This window comes from Porites lutea, chromosome 5 (genome assembly GCF_958299795.1).
Source record: "Porites lutea chromosome 5, jaPorLute2.1, whole genome shotgun sequence".
NCBI lineage: Eukaryota > Metazoa > Cnidaria > Anthozoa > Scleractinia > Poritidae > Porites > Porites lutea.
The window spans coordinates 44,016,312-44,026,311 of record NC_133205.1 but is presented as its reverse complement, the minus strand read 5'-3'; the positions used below and the strand labels follow the sequence as shown (position 1 = coordinate 44,026,311).

Below are 10,000 nucleotides of genomic sequence, written 5' to 3'. Positions count from 1 at the left end.
TCACAGCTTCCACAAGTCTACGTTCGCCTTTCAGTGCAACTACAGGCCGAGAAAACGGCCGCGAACGCCAGAGAAACAAGCCAAAAGGCCAAATACAACACAAGACCGAGTCCGTTAGCATTTGTTATTAACGGCTCGCTCGACAGTTTAAATTAAACGCCGAAACCAGCGCCGTGCAGTACAGACCGACGAGAGAAAAGGCGAGTTAAATATACACAAGCAAACAACTTCTGAATCAAAGCTATGCTATGAGGGAAGTGTACTCACATCATAGACGGATGTTTATGATCCTGCTTGCTTGCTTTTCAACCGTCGACCATAATCCTCCTTCTTGAACATACATCTCTGGCGACTTTCACTTCACCTTTGAGAGAGTAAGACATTTCAGTCTCTACTCTGCTTTTTAAATAACATACTAGCTTAGCTACAAATCAACTTCAACATATTCCAAGATAATTTACCTTCTTTCTTGGTCCCTCCCTCCCCGGAGACTTCTCTTCTTCTCTTTCTCTGTGCTGTTTTGTATCGATCGATCACCTGTATGTGAAACAATCACACGCGCGCACGTTACCAGTTGTGTCATTGGCGCGCGCGTTTTTCAATAAGCTGTGGACCGCGCTAGATACAATAATTACGACAAAACCGGGGACTAGCGCGAACGCAGGTCCCCACTACCAGAAATTATACGCTCGAGTTACCCACATTTGGGGTAATCGCAAGGGTCAACCCAATCGAAGTGCAATGAGAGGGCCTCACCTTGAGAGGACTGCCTCCTTGATCACAGTGCCTCCCGCGTCAGGTAAGTTTTTTTTGTTTTTACAGGGAGTGGCCGCCCCCCAGTAGGGTAGTGCAATGGCGCCAAACAGCAAACACTAGCCAAGCCAGACAGACAGCAACAAAACGGTATGGAGGGGGAACCAGTCCACCAAACTCGCCGAGGTGTCGAACCTCGCCCACCAGAAGACGGAAACGGGAAAACGCGGGAACTTGACAGAAGCTAAACAGCAAAACAGGAGGCAGTCAGGAAACGAAGCAGAGGAAAACGATCACTTGGGAGGCTTAGGAAACTCCATCGGGGTACCAGCAGACAAGTAGAGGGTAGGAGGAGAACGTACAAAAACTACACCAACGCCATGGTGAACGTACTTAACAAAACGGTCATACTCGAAGGTTGTAGAGTCGAACTCAATAGCACGGGAGAAACGGCCAAAATCAAGGTAAACAGAAGCACCACAACCATCACCAACAATGCGGCCATAGCCAGTGCGATAAGAAACTTCCCAAAACGAACGTTTGCGAGGCTTGGGAACAGGAGCCTCGACAGAAGCGGACTCAACAGGGGTAGACGTGACAGGAGCAGACGCAACAGGAGCAGACTCATCAGGAGCAGACAAGGCAGCAGCAGACTTAACAGGAACGGACTGGACCTGGGTAGACTCAACAGAAGCAGAGGCCGGGGCAGCTTGAGGAGCCCGAGACTTCTTCTTCTTAGGCTTGGAACCGGTGGACTCCATGGCAGGAGGGAGAACAGGAACTTCAGGAACAACCACGGCAGAGGCAGACACAGGCGTACCGGGAACAGGATCAGCAACGGGATCAGGGACAGAAGCAACAGGATCAGGAACAACGGGATCAGGAACAGAAGCAACCACGGCAGAGGCAGACTCAGGCGTACCGGGAACAGGGTCAACAGGATCGGACGCAGGGGACAGCTCGTTGTCCCGAAGATCGACAGAAGACTCATCGGATGGAACAGCAGGCGGGGCAGAACGCTTCCGGGCCCGCGCAGCCAGAACAGAGGTAGGAACTGAACGGAGGACTTCCTCATCACCAGAGCACGAACCAGGCTCGGAGGCAGAGGAAAGAACGTAGTCCGGGTCATCCTCATCCTCATCCTCGGACATGGCGGGATCGGCACCGGCAACAGGAACGGAAACAGAAACATCGGGAACGGAGGGCGTAGCCACAGACGAGCGACGGAAGGAGCACTCACGAGCCATGTGTCCAGGTTGACTACAGCGACGACACAACCCGTTGAACGGACAATCTTTGACACGGTGACCGTACGAGCGGCAAACAGGACAGGCTTGAGGCTGGCCCTGATACCAGAAGCGAACATCAAAACCAGAGATTCTAGCAGACGACGGGAGATCTTTAGTCAAGGTAACCTTGACTACACGCGTACCAGTAGCAACCTCGGGCAGACGGGGGTAGGTCTGCCTCACACACGAGTGAACTACACCAAAAGCACGCAGGAAGACTTTGAGGCCATCGTCAGGAACCTCCACAGGAAGATCACGCACATACACCAACCGAGTGCGGGAGTCAACTGGAGCGACGCGAAGCGGAGCACCACGGAAATTGATACCACTTGCGAGAGCAGCATCACACTGGGCGGGTTCCTTGTAGGTCACCCGAACAACACCGTTAGGCATGAACTGGACAGCACAGACATTGGACAGATCTAAGGACTTGACCAACTCAGGCAATACTTGAGATGAACCAGTCGAACGGTAAATCTCGGACGGAAAGTGCACCGCCAACGTGCGCGGGCACTGAAGTACAGCAGCCATGACAAAAAGGCCCAAGGTGGAAAACGCCCAAGTTAAGCCCTGATAAACAGGGAACCTAACAGACTGGGCGCCCCACAAAACGGGACAAAAACAAACCACAAGCGAGTGAAACTCGGCGTTCCCTGGGGGCTGATTCCCGGCAAGGTACTTAGCACCGTTCACAAACAAAAAACTAGCGAAACAAAACGTCACAAGGACGGGATACTAGCCAGCGTTCCACAATGAAGTGGCCCGCGTCAGGTAAGTATGAAAAGCTAGGACCAACGGCCGGCAGCGGAAAAACTGCTTTCCTCTTAGGGCCCTTGTGGTAACTGCGCAAGTCCAGACGGCCACAGGACTCCAGTTATGTGACCGACGGCTCGCCTAAATAGAAGCCTGACGCGGGGGACACCAGTGAGCCACAGGGTACCCAGATGTTGAAAAAACAAGCACAGGAAAAAAATATCGAAATATATGTCTCTTATTAATTGAATATTTCTTCCCCAAGGGGAAGTGGGCCGCACTCGGAGGTAGTGCTATACCGAGGCAACCCGTGGCTGGGACGAGGCAAGCCTCCTTTCCACAGCCCAATTCCAAAAATCAGTTTAATATATGAGCTGCTCAATGAGCAGCGTATCAGATATTAAGCTGATAAGAACAGATACTACACTTGATCTTAGCCAAAAGGCCGAGAAGCGATGCCCCTTTAGGTCCTCCGGACCTAGGGTGGTTGGCTCCTTCCCCATCCTAGATATGGTGGTTGCAATACTGTCGCATCCCATGATGCATCTGGCACTCTATGCGAGGACAGGGAGATATCATTGGCTCAGTCCGAGCACAGATACTCGGCCAAGCTCTTCAGGACACTACAGTGTGTATAGACAGAGATCAAATAGCGTCTACAGGGTACCCAGGCCCTAACAGCTCGGCCATTAACCTATAGGAGGACAGGGAACACCAAAACGAGGCAGACTGGGACCGCTTACTAGGCCCTAAGGGGTTTTTAAAGCCCGCCAAGCTCCGTGTAAGTGGCCGCATCAATTTATTTACAGCTACAAAGGAAGACTTCACAGCCTGTTTTGTAGGTCAGGGTTGCCTGAGGAGGGTAATGAAGTAATGCCTCGCTTACATGTTCACCATACTCGGTATAAGAAGTCAAATTTTCTCTCTTTTCTCTCGCCTACGACCATACCACAGGGAGAACACCGGTTCTCGTCTGATCACCGAAGTTAAGCCCTGTCGGGCGGGGTTAGTACTTGGATGGGTGACCGCCTGGGAATACCCCGTGTTGTAGGCTTCTTCTTTTCTTTTATTTTTCGTGGAATTTTTTCATCATTTTTGCTGTTTTACCGCTTGCTGTAATGTACCTCTGCTGTCAGTTCCAAAGTTACGCCGAATTATTCTTCGAAGTAATCAAGTTGTGGGGTCATTTTTTTCTCATAATAATATAGCTGGGACACAGAACGCGCGTTGGTTCGAGAGCGCGCGGTAATGTTCCATTTTGCTCTGTGACTTCAAATCACCGCTTGTGACATCACTTTTTGCAAATCACAGCTTCCACAAGTCTACGTTCGCCTTTCAGTGCAACTACAGGCCGAGAAAACGGCCGCGAACGCCAGAGAAACAAGCCAAAAGGCCAAATACAACACAAGACCGAGTCCGTTAGCATTTGTTATTAACGGCTCGCTCGACAGTTTAAATTAAACGCCGAAACCAGCGCCGTGCAGTACAGACCGACGAGAGAAAAGGCGAGTTAAATATACACAAGCAAACAACTTCTGAATCAAAGCTATGCTATGAGGGAAGTGTACTCACATCATAGACGGATGTTTATGATCCTGCTTGCTTGCTTTTCAACCGTCGACCATAATCCTCCTTCTTGAACATACATCTCTGGCGACTTTCACTTCACCTTTGAGAGAGTAAGACATTTCAGTCTCTACTCTGCTTTTTAAATAACATACTAGCTTAGCTACAAATCAACTTCAACATATTCCAAGATAATTTACCTTCTTTCTTGGTCCCTCCCTCCCCGGAGACTTCTCTTCTTCTCTTTCTCTGTGCTGTTTTGTATCGATCGATCACCTGTATGTGAAACAATCACACGCGCGCACGTTACCAGTTGTGTCATTGGCGCGCGCGTTTTTCAATAAGCTGTGGACCGCGCTAGATACAATAATTACGACAAAACCGGGGACTAGCGCGAACGCAGGTCCCCACTACCAGAAATTATACGCTCGAGTTACCCACATTTGGGGTAATCGCAAGGGTCAACCCAATCGAAGTGCAATGAGAGGGCCTCACCTTGAGAGGACTGCCTCCTTGATCACAGTGCCTCCCGCGTCAGGTAAGTTTTTTTTGTGTTTACAGTGAATGGCCGGCCCCCAGTAGGGTGGTGCAATGCCGCCAGACTTAAAGTCTAGTACCACACACAGCAAACCGGGGCAGTACACCAGTACAGAAACTGACTGGGGGAATCGAACCCCCACCCCTACATACACAGTACAGGACAAAACAAATACAGGACAAACATGTACAGGACAGCAGAACAAGTTAAAAGACGCGGGCACTAGACTATCTAACATAACTAAAAACATACTCACTCAAACGCCGCAAGAGGCAAAGAAAACTCACTAAAACGAGCATTAAAACTTACAAGCACTCTCACTCAAACAAGGACTGGGGCCAGTACGACCAACAAAGGAGACCAGCAGATCCAGCAGAAGGAACCACAGTGCAGCCAACTAAGGCGACCATAGGGACCACAGACACACTCACTCTAACAAAGACTGGGGCCAGTACGACCAACAAAGGAGACCAGCAGATCCAGCAGAAGGAACCACAGTACAACCAACTAAGGCGACCATAGGGACCATAGACACACTCACTCAAGCAAGAACAAAGAAGGAGGGGAAAAGAGTTACAACGAGATTGAGAGGCCAGCCTCACCAACCGAGCCCAAGGTACCATTGGCACACCACTGACGCAAGAAGTAACGTTTGCGACGAGCAGAGCGGAAGCGTTTAAAGTAAAGCGGCAAGTAGAAGGCCACCCGGGCCTTTACTTGACCAATAACAACAATGGCCCCAGGACGAGTGTCCCGAAAACGAAAGTCGTTCCGAGCTAACCAAATACAAAACTTACAGACATTCAACAGGTATACGAAGATCCTCGGAACAGAGACCAGCTCATCCGGGGAGAAACCAAAAAGAACATGCCGTAACGACAAAGAAGGCAACGAAGGGCTACACTTAAACATCAGGGACTGGAGCCACGAGAGGACACTTTGCGCCAGAGGACACTCATAAAACAAATGGGGAGCGGTCTCAACAGGAGAAGAACAAAAACAGGTAGGGTCAAAGCCGTAACCAAAAGAGATGAGACGGTCCACGGTGTACAACACCCCATGCGCAATCTTCCAATTAAGGTCAGTGACGGGGCGGTCCAGCGGAAAGAGAGATAACGATTTCCAGGTGGTCGGCCAGTAGAGGTCACCAAACCTGGGACGAAATTTAGCAACACAGTGCGGTGGGGACAGACTAACAGACAACAGGTACGAGTAGCAAGACTTAGCAGACATGCTCACTGCCGACATGGCGTGCTCAGATGATGAAGAGCCCATAACAAGACAGGAGCGAGGAACCGAGAAGGAACCATTGACACTGCGCCAAGCCAGCAAAAGTGATTGATAAAACGGAGGCAAGGCAAGAGGACTGAAAGCAAAAGGCTGCGAAAAAACATCAAGCACAGAGCAGTTGAAAACAGAGAAGAACCAGAAAGTAAGGAAGTGAGACCAATTAGCGTAGGATGAGAGGAAACGCCTCACCCACTGAACGAGAAGAGATGAAACCTTCCGCTGGACATCCACCACCGAGAAACCGCCCTGATCAGGGGGTTGAACGATAACAACTCTACGCACAAGTTCGCGTTTGCCGCCCCAGAAGAAATGGAAGGCAAGCCTAACCAAATTCAAAGTGACCCAGTCAGGCATGTGGATTAGAGATGCCACATACCAGACTCGGGACAAAGCAAGTGCATTAATGACTAAGGCTTTGCCCCTAAAAGATAAAGACCGCTGCCTCCAAGAGGAAAGAACCTTTTCAACAGCATCAATCCGCGGCTGCCAATTGTCAACCTCGAGGTCACCAGGACCAACAAAAACGCCCAGCGTCTTGATTTTAGTCGAAGACCAATCAAGTGGGACTGGAGGATCCAGCCTACCAGCCCAACTGCCTAACCAGAGGCCTTTCGATTTGGTTTGATTCAATTTTGCTCCCGAGCCCTTCTCATAGACAGCATAAACCTCAAAGATTGCCCGAATGGAATCGTCAGAAACAACAACAAGAGACGTGTCATCTGCGTATTGCGAGATTGGCGAAAGAGGAGACGAGGACCCAGGGAGGGTCAGGCCTTCGATACGGGGATTGGCTCTAATGTTAACAGCTAACACCTCAGAAACAAGTACATACAAGAGCGGGGACAAAGGACAGCCTTGGCGTACCCCTCGCGACAGTGAGAAGAAAGACGACAGATAACCATTAACAGACACAGCACTGGAAACGTCAGTATAAAACAAGTCCACCCACTTAACAAAAGATTGGCCGAAGCCCATAGATAGCAAAGTCGAACGCATGAATCCCCAATCCACTCTATCGAAGGCCTTTTCCTGATCAAGGGAAAGGATGGCAATGGGTTGTCCAGAGAAAGAAGCATAATGGACAACATCCCGCAAAAAGGCAACGTTTTCGCCAATGTACCTCCCCGGGACCCCACACGTCTGGTCATCAGCAACAACAAGATGTATGACCTTAAGGAGACGCCCGGCAAGAACCCTAGCAGCCAGCTTGTAATCAACATTAAGAAGGGAGATCGGCCGCCAGTTGCGAGGGTCGAGCCGATCACCCTTCTTAAACGACAGAGAGATGACACCACGACGTTGAGAGGAAGAGAGAAGACCGGCATCGAAACAAGAGTTGAGGACAGCGACAAGATCAGAGCCAAGAACGTCCCAGAATTTAACATAGAACTCCATGGGCAGGCCGTCAGACCCAGGGGCCTTGTTCCGGGCCATACCCATGAGAGCCTCACGACACTCCTCTACACCCAAGTAACCCTCACACAGGTCGGCCTGATCCTGAGAAAGAGCAGCAGACAGCTTAGAAAGAAGAGACTGTTGAGCAAGGGAGTCGACAGGGGAAGCAGTGAAAAGATCAGAGTAGAAGGCAGAGAAAGAATCACATAGGTCGTGCGGGTCAGATACTATACGACCACTAGGGTCCCGAATGGCAGAGATCCATCTATCAACGGAGCGCTTCTTTTCCAAACGACAGAAGTAAGACGAGGAGGTCTCACCCTCCTCAACCCAACGGATCCGGGAGCGAACCTGCGCTCCCTTGGCTTCAGCAAGATCAAACTCAGCCAGGCGACTTAGCGTAGAGCGATAAGGCTCATAAGCTGAGACCAGGCCCTCATCAAAACGAGTCTTTAAATGCTCAGCAAGGCGAGTCAAGAGATCTCTAGATACACGAGTCTCCTGAGCTCGTCGGACACAATAATCCTTAGTAAGCTGCCGTATCTCTCTCTTACCAACCTCCCACCACTTGGCGAGGCTAGGGAAGGAAGTCATTTTAGAACGCCAGCCACTCCAAAAAGATGTTATCAGAAGAACATAGCCGTCCTCACCAAGGACAGAGGCGTTCAACTTCCAGAGACCAGGACCAGGCGGGACGACGCCAGGAACAAAAATAGAAGCCAGAAGAGCACAATGATCAGAGAGAGGACAAGGAATAAGATCACAAGACGACATAGACGCTACCCAAACATAAGGACAACCAATCAGATCAATACGCGAAGACACGGAGCCGTCCGGCCTGGTCCAAGAAAAACCTGCAGTATCAGGGTGGAGATACCGCCACGCATCGACGCAACAAGAGGACTCAAAGAGTGCCTTCAGAGCAGCAGAGCTCTCCCTCCAAGTGTCAGAGGAGTCAGAGCCTCTGCGATCCACAGAACGATCGAAAACTGTATTGAAGTCCCCACAAAGAAGTGTGGGGACAGTAGGATCGAGCTCATCAGCCACTTGTTCCAGAAACTCATTCCTTGCAGGGTTGCGGTTCGGAGCATACAAAGAGACTACACGAAAAGACTGATCATGATAGGAAAACTCACACTGCAGGAAACGACCCTCCTCGTCAGCCCAAGACTGAACCAGGGACAAAAAAGGACGGAAGAGAACAATACAACCACAAGATTTTACGGAACCAGGCGAGACAACACTTAGGAAACCAGAAGAACGGAACCACGAATCACATTCAGCCAGAGAAGTACAATGAACTTCCTGAATACAGACGATAGTGACAACAACAGATAAGGAACGCAACCACTGCAAGAAACCAGCACGCTTGTCGGCCACGCGCAGGCCGTTGGCGTTGATGGTTAAAACGTTTAAGTTGAATGAAAAAGGTAAGAGAGAGACACGACTCAAGACCTTCGAGACTTAGGTCTGGAAGGGACAGCAGGGGGCAAAGGGTGCTTGCCCGAAACAAGCGGAGACCTGCTCCTACCAGTATTCAGAGGCGACACAGAACGCGATCGACCGGGAGACACCACGACAGGGGGTTTCCGAGCAGTCCGCTTAGCCGGCAGCGGAACCACAAAACCATCGCGATCCGTAGAGTGAACAGAGTCGAGAGAGGACTCGTCACCACTAGGAGAACCACCAATGGAAGCATCACTACGGATTTCACCATCCTCCGAGTCAGAATCACTACTTTCACTAGTTTCAGTAATATCCACTTCACTAATGTTACTAATATTACCATTGTCATTACTAGTAACTACTCCATTATTATCATTACTATTGCTACTTTCACTATTGCCATTGTCATTACTATTGACTGTACCATCATTACCATTACTATTGCCATTAACTATTTCGTATTCATTAATAACACTAGTATTGCCACTATTACACTTACTGTCAATTACTTCCGTTTCATTATTTAAGGAATCATTACTAACATTACAATTACTTAAATTAACACAATCAGAATTTGGAGCATCAGAACAATTAGAATTTAAATTAACAGAATCAGAATTTGGAGCGTCAGGAGAATTAGAATTTGGGGCCAGACCCGCCAACACACTCTGGCTCACATCAGTGGAAGCCTGTGAAACCACCGTAGCCCCCTCAAGAGAGTCAGGGCCAGCACTAGAGGCAGAAGCAGAAACAGAGCCAGGGGCATCCCGACTGGACAACTCATCCAGTCGGTTGTCCCTCAAGTCAACAGACCCTTCCTCCCGGCCTTCAGCTGGAGCGTCAGATGCTCCCTGAGCAACGGCCTCACCCCAACCCTCACCGTTACGACCAGGACAGTTACGGGCAAAATGCCCCTCCTCCCCACAGAACCGACACTTATTCCGCATGGGGCACACCCGCGAAACGTGGC

At 49.9% G+C, this 10,000-nt stretch overlaps 1 protein-coding gene and 4 non-coding genes across 5 annotated transcripts; 1 reads left to right on the top strand and 4 right to left on the bottom strand.

The window, feature by feature from the left end:
* Positions 1-643: 643 nt before the first annotated feature.
* Positions 644-807, bottom strand: LOC140939896 (U1 spliceosomal RNA). The gene has a single exon (XR_012166213.1). It is a non-coding gene; the product is annotated as a U1 spliceosomal RNA (small nuclear RNA).
* A 2,253-nt stretch (positions 808-3,060) lies between these two features.
* Positions 3,061-3,252, bottom strand: LOC140939329 (U2 spliceosomal RNA). The gene has a single exon (XR_012165688.1). It is a non-coding gene; the product is annotated as a U2 spliceosomal RNA (small nuclear RNA).
* Positions 3,253-3,730: 478 nt separating this feature from the next.
* On the top strand, positions 3,731-3,849 carry LOC140939523 (5S ribosomal RNA). The gene has a single exon (XR_012165864.1). It is a non-coding gene; the product is annotated as a 5S ribosomal RNA (ribosomal RNA).
* An 894-nt stretch (positions 3,850-4,743) lies between these two features.
* On the bottom strand, positions 4,744-4,907 carry LOC140939893 (U1 spliceosomal RNA). Its single transcript, XR_012166211.1, has one exon. It is a non-coding gene; the product is annotated as a U1 spliceosomal RNA (small nuclear RNA).
* A 565-nt stretch (positions 4,908-5,472) lies between these two features.
* LOC140937177 (uncharacterized) lies at positions 5,473-6,543 on the bottom strand. The gene has a single exon (XM_073386710.1). The coding sequence runs from the start codon at positions 6,541-6,543 to the stop codon at positions 5,473-5,475; it is 1,071 nt and encodes a 356-aa protein (XP_073242811.1).
* Between the last annotated feature and the right edge of the window lie 3,457 nt (positions 6,544-10,000).